The sequence below is a fragment of the Saccostrea echinata genome, unplaced genomic scaffold, assembly GCF_033153115.1.
Source record: "Saccostrea echinata isolate AGI-Se365-2 ecotype Australia unplaced genomic scaffold, CSIRO_AGI_Sech_v1 ptg000034l, whole genome shotgun sequence".
Classification (NCBI taxonomy): Eukaryota; Metazoa; Mollusca; class Bivalvia; order Ostreida; family Ostreidae; genus Saccostrea; species Saccostrea echinata.
The window spans coordinates 5653978-5667340 of record NW_026889783.1 but is presented as its reverse complement, the minus strand read 5'-3'; the positions used below and the strand labels follow the sequence as shown (position 1 = coordinate 5667340).

The 13363-nt window shown below is 33.5% G+C and overlaps 1 protein-coding gene across 1 annotated transcript in view; it reads right to left on the bottom strand.

Annotated features, from left to right (window-relative positions):
• The window catches only part of LOC133199665 (Ig-like and fibronectin type-III domain-containing protein 1), a 66043-nt gene that overhangs the window by 39924 nt on the left and 12756 nt on the right, over positions 1-13363 (bottom strand). Inside the window, exons 4-6 of the mRNA XM_061335538.1 lie at positions 12231-12327; positions 9517-9639; positions 8522-8575 (exon numbers count right to left, since the gene is read on the bottom strand). Of these exons, the coding sequence (XP_061191522.1) occupies positions 8522-8575; positions 9517-9639; positions 12231-12327 (274 nt within the window). The remainder of the gene's footprint in view (positions 1-8521; positions 8576-9516; positions 9640-12230; positions 12328-13363) is intronic.

The following is a 13363-nucleotide window of genomic DNA, read 5'->3' as shown; positions in this document are numbered from 1 at the left end:
ATTTTGGAAGAGGCACTCTTTCTCATCATAATTATGTACTTAGTTCATCGGCTTAATACCCAGGAGCAGAGGAGAAGATTTTTTAATAATTAATGCATTTTCACTACATAATCATAAGATACCCGCCCTAACACCAGAACCCCTGACCCGGGGGCCATGAAATTCACAATTTTAGAAGAGACACCTTTCCTCATCATAACTATACATATTGTTTGTTTCCTAAATACCCAAGAGCAGAGGAGAAGATTTTTTAAGAATAATGCTTTTCACTACATATTCAACAGAGCTCCACCCTAGCACCAGAACCCCTGACCCTGGGGCCATAAATTTCACAATTTAGGTAGAGGGCTCAATGCTTATTACATTCATGCCAACAGTTTGCCTGCTTGATGCCCAGGAGTAAAGAAGAAGATTTTTAAAGATTGCATTAATTCTGATGGTTTTAGCCCCACCCCTCAGGCCCCAGGGGGGTAGGGGTCATGAATTTCACAATTTTTACTCCCCTTCACATATAGATGCTATGTGCCAAATTTGGTTGAAATTGGTTCAGTGGTTCCAGAGAAGAAGCTGAAAATGTTCAAATGTTAACGCACGACGGACGACGGACGACGCATGACGCACGCCGACGGACGAAAACAGATAGCAATAGGTCACCTGAGTAAACTCAGGTGACCTAAAAATGCATAACTTCATTATGACTTCGATGAAACGTAACCATTCGATTCACCTGGCTTGAACCTGAAAAGAAAACGAGATCCGAATTTACTCTGAAAATTTTCTTTGCAAAATGAATAACAATAAGAATCTACATTTTAAACACAAAATATGACAAACAATTAACAGTACATACATTCACCGTCGTTTCAAGGGATTAGAGCACATAAATCCCAAAGGAAACTCTGGAACAAGCCACAGGAGGGTACACTCGTTTTTTTCTGTAACAGGAAGTGCAAGTAGAACCTGGCTAAATCGGCCATTCACTTTCGTATTCATCACAGAATCGGGAAATATCTAAATAACTATAATTTTTGTCCTTTAAATCTTTATTTTGAAAATTTATATCCGCGTCTTAGTCGGAACTTTGATGACTACGGGGTATACACTTATTTAACGAAACCAAAAGTAGGTTTTTTATGGAATGCCGTACGTCACATATTACGTCATCATGCGGCTGAGAAAGCAGACAAGAAAGAGCAGAGTAAATTCAACTGAAAATTTTCTGTAAGTTTGTCATATTTTTATCATCTCCTTTATCACCAGATGAATGTAATATAATTTATTGGTAATATAGTTACATGTATGCTGACAGCTTAATAAATAGATATGTTGAAATAAGATATGGACCTGGCACAGGCACTCTTTGCCTGTTGCACCTGGGTCTGGTGCATGGTGTAAACCTCACCAAGCAATATACAGCACTGTAAAGTTATACATGTATATTAGGATATACCTAATTTTTTTTTTAATCAGACTGTAAGTCAATCATTTTGTTCTAAAAATAGATACATAATGGAAGGGTGGCCTGGAAAAAAGTGGGTGGGTCTTTAATTTATCCTTCTCCTAGCTCCCATCCCTTCAACTCTACTATTTTGAATTTCCTTTATCTTCCTCTGTCTGACTCTGACCTTCCCTATTTCTTACTCTCCAAACTCTCCTTTACACCTCACATTGATTCACCCATCACCGCCAATCAAAACATTTATTTGTAAATGTACATGTATAATCACAAAGAGGTTACTCTCTCTATATATAGAACCATGATATTTATATAATTACTACAATGTACTAATGACATGCACAGTGGGGGCACATCTGTTTAGATACATTGTAGTTCATGTTCACTAGTTTGCAAATAGTAAATGAGTTGTGTCCCTTTGTGGGGTCTTTTTTTTCTTCCTATGTGGTACAATCCACTATAATCACTTAACCAAAAGGTCAAGACTTAAAGAGTGAAAAGGATAATGTTTTCTTTGATCTTTTTGCCACCAGGGCAGGCATTGGGGTGTGCTGTGATAAATTCAGTGTTTTAAAAACACTAGGAGGTTAATTATAAATGGGGATAGATTAAAAAATGTTTATAATTCATCGAGTTTGAAGTTTGACGCTCTGTTTGCAATATTAATAAAAGCAGTAATGTAATATAGCCTAAATAAATCAATAGATTTCTGATTGAGCTAGAGATAAAAAGTATTTATGCCACTGTAAACATATCTATACATTTTAAATTGAAAATACAACAGGACTCAGTTCTCATAAAAAGAGGTAAATCTCAGTTGTTTTAGGAATTAAACTTTTATGCATTCCAAAATACATGCAGATATATAAAGAAGCTTAGTTATAAGAAAGCAAGTCCGAGTAACTTCCCTGTAAATGAGTTGTACTGTATATTCTATTTAGTGTTTACTAATGACATGTTTGAGAAATATTTACTAAAATGTTGTATTTTAACTTGCAGGTATTTGCTAGAAAATGAGCAGATGGTCCCCCACTATACCACACTGATAGCTTCTCAAAGATTATACATATATGTTACATGCAAACAGGTAAAAAAAAATCTAGAATGAAATATTTATTGCAAAGGTATACATCAATATATATAAATAATGTTGTTATTTATGATCAAGTGGCTGACATACTTTTCCCCCATCTTATTTTTGCAACCTGTCTCCTTTTCTGCAACTACTCCATGCTGCTTTTCCATGATTGGTTTTAAGCTCACCTGAGCCAAAGGCTCAAGGGAGCTTCTCTGATCAAAATTTGTCCGTCGTCTGTCGTTGTTGTCATAAACTTTTCACATTTTCATCTTCTTCCCCACCACTGGGCCAATTTCAACCAAACTTAATACAGAGTATCCTTTATGGTAAAGGGGTTTCAAATTTGTTCAAATGAAGGGCCATACCCTCTTTCCAAGGGGAGATATGTAAGAAATAGTAAAAATTGGGTGTGGATATTTAAAAATCTTCTTCTCAAGAACCACTGGGTCAGAAAGATGAAATTTATGTGAAAGCTTTCTGACATAATGTAGATTCAAGTTTGTTCAAATCATGACCCCTTGGGATAGGGTGGGGCCACAGTGGGTGATCAAAGTTTCACATAGGAAAACATGAAAAATCTTTAAAATTTCTTCTTTTCAGGAACAGTAAAGCCATGATTGGTGATTTTTATAAAGAAGCATCCTTAAGTAGTGAAGATTCAAGTTTGTTCAAACCATGACCCCCGGGGCTAGGGTGGGATCACAATGAGTGAACAAATTTTTACATAGAAATATATATATAGAAAAAATCTTTAAAAATCTCCTTCTCAAGAACAGCAAAGCCATGATTGGTCATATTTATACGAAAGCATTGTCAGGTAGTATAGATTAAAGTTTGTTCAATTCATTACCCCTGGGGGTTGGGAGGGCCTAAATGGGTGATCAAATTTTTATGTTAGGCATACATGTGAAAAATCTTCTTCTCAAGAACAGTTAAGCAGTGATTAGACATATTTACATGGAAGCATCCTTGATAGTTTACATTCAAGGTTGTTCAAATCATGTCCCCTTAGGGGTAGGGAGGGGCCATAATTGGTGATCAAAGTTTAAAATGTAGATAAAACGAAAGTAATGATTTTTCAAAAAGGACAGACAAAAAAGGGATACAAATTTACGTATAGCGGTAGTGCCTTGGAAATTGTAGACAGTTTTGCATATCTTGGACTGGTGTTTTCCTCAAACGGACTCTTTAATAAACATGTGAAGATAACGGCAGAAAAAACTCTACAACTATATAATGCATTCATGAGTAATGTTCAAAAAATGTCACTAGATTGTAAAACAGTATGTGAATTGTTCAACGTTGCGTGTGTCTCGAAAATGAACTATGGGGCAGAAGTGTGGGGCTCTATACCGGCAAAAGAAATGGTACGAATACACTTAAAATTTGGTAAAAGACTACTGGGAGTTAAAACCTCAACATGTACCCCGGCTGTTTATGGGGAATTAGGAAGAAAACCGTTGATAGTAAAGAGAACATTTCGCATTATTAAATATTGGTTTAAAGTCCTTCGATCAGAAAATTGTCTTATAAGGTCAATTTATAATTATGATTTTAAGAATATGTCTACAAATTGGATCATTTTTGTCAAACAGACACTTTTATCACATGGTTTTGGCGATGTATGGTATTTTCCCGAGTCAGTAAATGAAAAGGTATTTTATGTTTATTTTGAACAAAGGCAGGCTGATTGTTTTTTTCAAAAACTAAAAGTAGAGATAGAAAATGCCCATCCTTTAAGATTGTGTAAATATCTAAACCCGACTATGCACAAAGTAGACTCAGATTATCTTCACATTGTTTACGTATTGAGTCTGGTAGATATGAGCAAAAATGTCTTATAAGTGAACGAAAATGTGTATTTTGTACATCTAACGAAATAGAAGACGAATATCATTTTGTTTTAATATGCAAGTTTTATGTTGAGTTAAGAGAAAAATATATTAAAAAATATTTTTACGCAAGACCTAGTATGGTAAAATTAATTGAATTACTTAATTCCGACTCAGAAAATGTACTTAAAAAACTTGGGAAATATGTGTTTGAATGTTTTAAAAAGAGGGAAAACTTTACTCTAAAGCAAGATTAATAATAGGAGATACTGCTGTATAGTTCTTCTTTCATATATGTATATTTCAAGTTATGTTATAAAGCACCTGTGTAACACCTGTTGACCAATGTTTATATTATAAAACTAATGTTATACTTCGACCCCCCTGTTCCAATCCCCCCCCCCCATTCCAGTCAACCCCATTCTCGTTAGTTCTTGATTATACACAAATCAATCGATAAAAGGGTTCAATACAAATTCATTTCGGGGGCAGGTGGGGTATCTCAAATAAACGGATGATCTACAGTATATTTACATGTACATCAAGTACTATCATATTGTATTACATGTACATCAAGTACTACTATATCAATGCTGCCTTGTGGAGAATCGTTGTGCCTTACACCTGATTAATCAGTAATAATTTGTTTATAGTACACAAGACTTGAAAACTAATGATTTCCACAGTTTAACTCTTTATTACTTTTTTTTTATTGATTCATTTGTAAGACTTCACTGATCTGTTACAAATTATTGAGGGTGACGTCACAATGGCTTGAAAACTCTCGATTTGCACACTAAATATGCACCTCTTAGCTGGAGGTGAAACAAGTGGGCGGATCATGGATCTTCAATTTTCAAAGACCGATTTCTGTACTGAAGACATTCCAGTTTCCTTTCCTCTTGTGATATTTAATTACCTGGTTAAAGGAGAACTTTTTGCAAACAATTAAAAGTACGTGTGCTGAACAACAAAGACAGTATACCTTATATTACGTACAATGCTTAATCGCCATTTTGCATTAGAAAAGTTCGGGAAAAGAGTGTACCTGTGACGTCGTATTTTACGACTGTGACGTCGAGGAGTGGTTGTCTGCATAAGGAAGCTGCTGTAAATTTGGTAGTGTTTACATCGCTGCATTTTTCTGACCATTTCGTTGGATTTAAAAGTTGTTACGTTTGTGAAAACATATGTAAGTGTTTGCAGTTGTCGTGCTGAATACGCATCGGTATGTATTTTCGTTTGCTGCGAGTCATTTCTTCAGTCGGGTCTTCATTCATGGGGACTATGAAGCCGTGCGTTGTTGGCAATGTTTAACGGATATCTACAACTCGGAAGGAACGTTTTGCGATAACAGTGGAGTCGTAGCATAATTTAATGACGGAAATTCGATGGATTATTTTAATATCGCCGTTTGATTGCAGAAAACTGCAGAATTTAGCGAGAAAATAATGACGCATGCGCAAATGGGGGTTAGTCGTTTTTTGATGCCAGGCATCGACTAACCCCCATCTGCGCATGCGTCATTATTTTCTACAGCTACAACAGTAGAACACCAGATACACTGCATAAAAGACATTTACCCTAGAAATAATAATTATGACTGAAATAAACAATAAAAATATGAAATTGGAACACAATAAAAACATGAATGAATAAAAATAAACAATAATTCAATTATATTAGCTTCTTATATACACACTTACCCATTTAGATAGTAACTACTACAGTGAAAACTGATAATTTCAAGCCAAACTAAGTTAGTTTCAGGCACTACACCTGATTTCAGAATTTTCTGAAAATCCAGGATTTATAATTAGTCTAAGATTAAATAATTCCCTGTTATTTGCCCCGTCCGTCCATATTTCACATGTATTTATTGACTAGACCTTCCTTTTGGTACCAACATATTTGACCTTGACCTTGGAGTTTGACCCACTTTTGTAAAAATTTACCCAACTTTAACCTTGGCCATAACTTTTGAACAGTTGGTGTTAGGGCTTTCAGATTTCACTTGTGTATTTATCCTGACAAGACCTTTCCTTGGGTGTAAATATTTTTTACTTTTTGACCTTGACCTTAGAGTTTGACCCACTTTTAAAAGACTTTAACCTTGGCCATAACTTTTGAATAGTTAGTACTAGGGCTTTCAAATTTCACAGGTGTATTCCTTGTGACAAGACCTTTCTTTGGATATCAACAATTTTGACCTTGCCCTTTGAGTTTGACCTACTTTTGAAAAAATTTAACCTTGACCATAACTTTTGAACTATTGGTGCTAGGGCTTTTATATTCTGCATGTATATTTCTTATGACAAGGTCTTCCCCCTGAATACCATTAATTTTGACCCTTTGACCTTGACCTTGGAGTTTGGCCCACTTTTAGAAAACATAACCTTGACCATAACTTTTGAATGGTTGGTGCTTGGGCATTTTTGATCTCTCGACTTTGCAGTTTGACTTGCATTTGAGAAAGTTTAACCTTCGCCATAAGCTGCCATAGGGGGCATCAGTGTTTCACAAACACATCTTGTTTTTTCCCTACACTTTGTAATTATATATGAACTAACTGGTAACAGGAATTTACAGACTGATTTGTCAAACTTTTAAAAAAAGGAATAAGAGAATTAAATTCTTATTTGAACATGACTTTGTAACCAAGAAAACAATCTTAGGCTCATAACTGATAGAAAGGTAGCTTGAGTCCAGAGATGAGTCTTGACCCAGTACCAAGGGCATTTTAGATATGTTCAAGGTCAAAAGGGTACAAATGTATTAAATTATTTTCATTCACAACTCTATAATGGAAACACAGTAGACATACCTGAGACAAAACTCGCCTGTGACTCAAAGGTATATCCCAAGACTAACATAGGGTAATTTGAACTAGATATGTTTTTAAGGTTGCTTAATTATGACTAGAGGCAGTGAAACAACCCTGCCTGTTGGTCATTTACGCAATGTAGAGGTAACAGGAATTGAAGTTTAAATTCTTGGCCATAACATAATTGTATATTGAAAAAAGTAACTCCCAAAGATCATACTGCCCTAATGGTTGATAATGATCATAACTTAATTAAGATATGCCATTTCCAGAACAGAGGTCATAAGACAAGGTCAAGGTCATAGAGTTGACAGAAGTATCTCAGAAAATGCAACTTTTTATTGGAGTAATATCTGGAGAACATACTTGGCATACAGGTGATTATGACCAAGAGGTATTAATCCTACTTAAGGGCCTAGGGTAGTCATAGTTAATTTAAAAAAAAATATTGTCCATTATGAATTTCAATAACCTGAGATTGTTTATTTTTGTATTTTCAGCTATAAGGACAACACCCTCTCAACAGAATCCTCAAGATAAAGAAATCTTATGTGATGAGAACCTCAATAAAGAAGATAGAAAAAGATCAATTGTTTTAGTTTTCAATGTAGAAATTGATGTCACAGATGTCTTTATTTAGTCAGGGAGTCCAGGAAACAAGTTTTGATTCTTTCAAATTCAAAGTTACTTTTTGTATAATCATGCATTACTTGTGTCTGGATTAACTGACTAAGTAAGAAAAAGAGAATTTTTCAAGAAAACTTCATTTGCAAGAAACAAAAATTCTGTTTCCAAGGAAGAAGGATAGAATTAATGGATTAGGTTTGGTGCACTCATAGATAATAGCTTGATATTAATATCTGGGGTACAAAAAATATGCTTGTCTTCGCATGATATTCATATGAAACCTGGGTTCTTTTTTTCACATGAATTTCGTGCGATTTTCTTTTCGCATGATATTTGTGTGAATTTCATGTGAAAATTGCATGATATTTTCGTGCGAATATCATGCGTGGTCCTTTTCGTCTCCTTCTCATGCGAAGAATTCGCATGATATTCATGCGAATTTTATATGAAGTTCATGCGAGCCACTTTTCCCTGTGTAGTTGATTCTTCAATATACGCAAACTGTATAAATTCACTTGTATTTCAAGTTGCTTAAATCAAAGTAAGATCTCAGTGCTTGGAAGTCAAATGACTCTCTTGGGATATTCAATATTAATATTTATAAACTGATTATCAGATATATTTTAACATTCCAAGCAATGACTGTCTTAGCTTTGTACATTGTTACTTAATTTGAGTTTGTATTAGAAATGTCTCCCACATACCCGTCACATTGAAATCTGCAGAAGCATTCCGTGGTGCTGGGGTTGTGGAGGCACCTACAAAAGACATGGTTCACCTTGTTAAATATCAGGTAAACTGTGACTGTACACTGAAAAAAATCAAAGCAACAACTATCATGACTATAAATGTTCTTTATAGGGCTATCATGGTTTCGAATTTTTTCAGGTCGGGTCAGTTCAGGAATTTTGAAATTGGTAAGGTTTTTACGTTTTATGGCTCGGTTCTTAATATCTATATGTATTTTAAACTCACAGTTCATAATTAAAAAATTTATTTATTTCACTTAATTTAAAAAAAAAATGAACACAATGACTAAAGTTTTGATATCACTGGTTTTATATACTAGGCCTACTATAAGTGACAACATGGGCACTCTTACTTGATTATTCAATCCTTTCATGACAAGTGTTTTATCATGGATGAAGTACATTTACTGAATATTTGATTGTGATATACATCAAAAACTGTGATCGTCATCATTCATAAGTCCACACTATTAATGCCTTTTTTTGTTCAAAAAGATTCTTTTATTATTAAACCAGACTGAAACCAAAATCTGGAAAAATGGAACAGAAACTGAACTGATAGTGAAGAAATCATTCTCCCAAACAGTCATTTCCCCAAAAATCACTCATTTCTGGGAACTGTGACAGACCTATATGTTAGATGCAGAATTTACGATATTAACGGTAGAAAACGTCCCAGGCCTAAAGATGTATATCCTTCGAAGTTTAGTCCAGGTGGAAGTCAGCTACAAATTACCAGGTAGATTTTCATGTACAATGATGCATTAAGCAATTGAATGCAGTATATTAAATTAAATGAAGAGGTACCACATTCATTTTCTCACTGGTACCAGTTATTGCAGATGATTTATATAAGTCATTGTCTAATCAATGTAAATGAGGTACCTTTTTCTCAATGTTATTTACTTGCCACAGGGAGATAACTCTTCACTTTAATAAGGTGGACTTACCCTCAACTGCCAATGTGTGTGTGACAGAGACTGTTGGATCGGAATCCACAAAACACTGGTAGTGACCTTGGTCCCTGGACTGTACATTGTAAATCCGTAAAAAGAAAGGGAAATCCCGAGAGTCTTAAAAGTAGAAAATATGATGACATTTAATTGCAGTGCTATTTCAGATCATTTACATGTATCTAGTTCTGTTAGGATTACAATATCAGCTTAAATCCTACCCTGACATAAAGACTCATTTACTATTCAAACTGTTTAAGAGTTGCAGAAGCCTATTCAAGATTCACAGAATGACATAATCTATGTTTTCTTAATCTCTGTTACCTATAATACCTCTCATTTATAATTTAGTTGCTAAATTGAAATTGATTTTCTCCTTGTCCTGACTCAAGCCACAGTTCCTGTACAATCAATCTCTATTTTTTTGCTGTTCCTAAAACAACTCACAAATGTCAAGCCTGCTGTTACTCAGAAATTCACAGCTCCAACAACTTTGCTCTAACATTTTAGTTGTGCCAAAGAAAAACATATATCTGTTTTTCCTAAATAAATCCAAATGTACAAGCTAGCTATCTCAGAAAATCTAGAATTCATTGAGAACTTGTAAATTAATCTGTAACCCACTTAATTCAGTGATGTAAAACCGAGCTAATCTCACAAATCTCAAGACTTATCATGCTTATTGTCAATCTGTGACTGACTTAATTTGGTCTAACAAAATCTAGAGTTCATAGAAAACTTGTCAAGTTGTACCAAACTAAAACCCATAAAGGTACAATCAAGCTCATCTAAAAAAAAATCTCAACTTTTTAGATAATTGATAACCCACTAAATCCACTGATGCACAATCAAGCAAATCTAACAATTCATTAGTTCATTCATAACGTTTCAACTTGCACATCATTATATCCCAATCTTTCAAAAACTTTTCCAAACAAAGTCATCAGAAAAATTTCTACTTTGCTTTATCATAATAATAATTTCACCTTGAGTCCTTTCTATGGTGTATTTGTATTTGTTGCTTTAAGCTCACCTTGAGTCCTTTCTATGGTGTATTTGTATTTGTTGCTTTAAGATTACCTTGAGTCCTTTCTATGGTGTACTTGTATTTGTTGCTTTAAGCTCACCTTGGGGCCTTTCTATGGTGTATTGTATTTATTGCTTTAAGCTCACATTGAGACCTTTCTATGGTGTACTTGTATTTATTGCTTTAAGCTCACATTGAGACCTTTCTATGGTGTATTTGTATTTGTTGCTTTAAGCTCTCCTTGAGACCTTTCTATGGTGTATTTGTATTTGTTGCTTTAAGATTACCTTGAGTCCTTTCTATGGTGTACTTGTATTTGTTGCTTTAAGGTATGTCACTCGTGAAATTAGTTATATCAAGGATTTTTTGAGAAGTATATTTTAAATAAGTACTCATATAGCATGACTCAAAATCGCAAAGAAAATGGGGAGTCAGTGTGCATCCTACCCAGCTAGGGTACAATTAAGTTGACCTTTTTGCACTTATATTGTAATTCTTTGGTCAATCACTTTAATCTTTATCATATTTTATCAGATGTAATTTTGGCAATAAATATAATCTTATTTTACGTAAAATAGTTTGAATGATATTTATCATTGAACAAATCATGCAAATTAATGCGCATAAATTATTGTGTGACCTTTTTGCACTAAAAAAGTATTATATTTGGGGTATGAAATATCTAAATAGGCAATGAAATATTTTCTTGTATCAAACTTTTTATGACTCAAGTGCTGATCGGCTGGAAGTATCGTGTTGTTTAAAATTATGAAAGAAAAAGTTGGGGCCAGTGATGTAAATTTTGAGATATTGGTCAAAATTTGCGATTTTCAGGCAAAAAACGGTGAAAATTTTATCTTGACTTCTTTAACATATGTTTATTTCTTGGCAAAGTCTGTTGAGTGAATGTGTAAAATTTATTTTAAAAATATAAATTGAGACCTATATTTAATATTCCTAGCATATCATAACGGAAAATTTTCTCTAAGTGAAAATATTTGGTGCTATAGTTCCAAGACATTAAATTTAACAAATGTGGAGATTTGAAGAATTTTCTTCTAAATATCCTTCCACCACAAGAAATAGTCCCTCATAAATCTTGCTTCTTCATGAATTTCTGAGCAGTTTTTTCATTGAATGTTGATTAATTTGCATTGTTTAATTCAAATATGTTATAAAAATTGAATTGTAATAAATAGTTTTGAAGTTAAGGGTTCTGATTGAACTTTTCTAAAAAGCTGACGAGTGACATACCTTAAGCTCACCTTGGGGCCTTTCTATGGTGTATTGTATTTATTGCTTTAAGCTCACCTTGGGGCCTTTCTATGGTGTATTGTATTTATTGCTTTAAGCTCACCTTGGGGCCTTTCTATGGTGTATTTGTATTTGTTGCTTTAAGCTCACATTGAGACCTTTCTATGGTGTATTTGTATTTGTTGCTTTAAGCTCACATTGAGTCCTTTCTATGGTGTATTTGTATTTGTTGCTTTAAGATTACCTTGAGTCCTTTCTATGGTGTACTTGTATTTGTTGCTTTAAGCTCACCTTGGGGCCTTTCTATGGTGTATTGTATTTATTGCTTTAAGCTCACCTTGGGGCCTTTCTATGGTGTACTGTATTTATTGCTTTAAGCTCATCTTTGGGTCTTTCTATTGTGTACTTGTATTTGTTGCTTTAAGCTCACCTTGGGGCCTTTCTATGGTGTATTTGTATTTTTCTTGGGTGAGAATTTCTGAGTTCACTGAGATTTTGCTTCCATCTTTCAAGTTTTTCCAGATCACCTACAAAAAAAACAAAAAAATTATAGGGATGGCCATCAAATGCAGAGGATTAAAATCTAATTATGTATATACAATGATTTTAAAAAATCAAATGAGGTTATTTATAACTGTGATTTTAATTGTCTAAAAAATCATAAAATTCTTGTTTACAGAGCTTAAATGAACTCTTATTTAATTAAGGATTGGTAATAATTAAAATATTAATGATTAAAAATATGACTTTGAATACTTTATCCATATAAAATAGTATTTGAAAATGCAAATAAAATACTTAAAAATTTTGATTATTAACTGATTGCAAATTTTGTGATCAATTGCTATTGATCTGATTAATTTGTTAACCAGTTATTAATTGTCATCTCATGATAAAATTTTCATAATGTTTACTTTATTGAATCTTTTTTTTTTTTTTTTTTACACATACTGTACATATTTCTCCAGTTTTTGACAATGTTTAACATAACACCTTCAACCACAGAATCCTATTTCTGCCTCATTATCAAGACCTCTTGTCTAATATCATAATAAAATAAACATCACCAATTATGAAAAGACTTCCAGTGCAAAGAAAATTATAAACTGCATAGGTGTCCTAGTTTACATACTTACAATTTGAAAAACGAATGCTTACAGAACAAAATAAATGAATATTTTTACAAGTCATCAGACTTTGAGTTCTAAAAAATGTCCTAAAGAAGTTCATTTTCTGAAAATGCATTCAAATATCAATTTGAAAGTTTTAATTGAACATGTTAATTAATTCATATTCTGCAATTTATTGAGATTTATTATTGCAGTATGTTAATTTTCATCAACTTCAAATGCTCAGGGATTTCCAACTCTCTATTAATCCTATCAAACACTTGTGGTTTTGTGGCATGTCATTCATAACTGGAAAACAATACATCACCTCTGCATTATATAAGATATTTACATTTTCCATGTGTGTGACAAACAATTTTACCAACACCACATATTAATAATGCAAAGTTCACGCTATACTGCTAATGAGATGGTGCTAATTTTATATATGTCA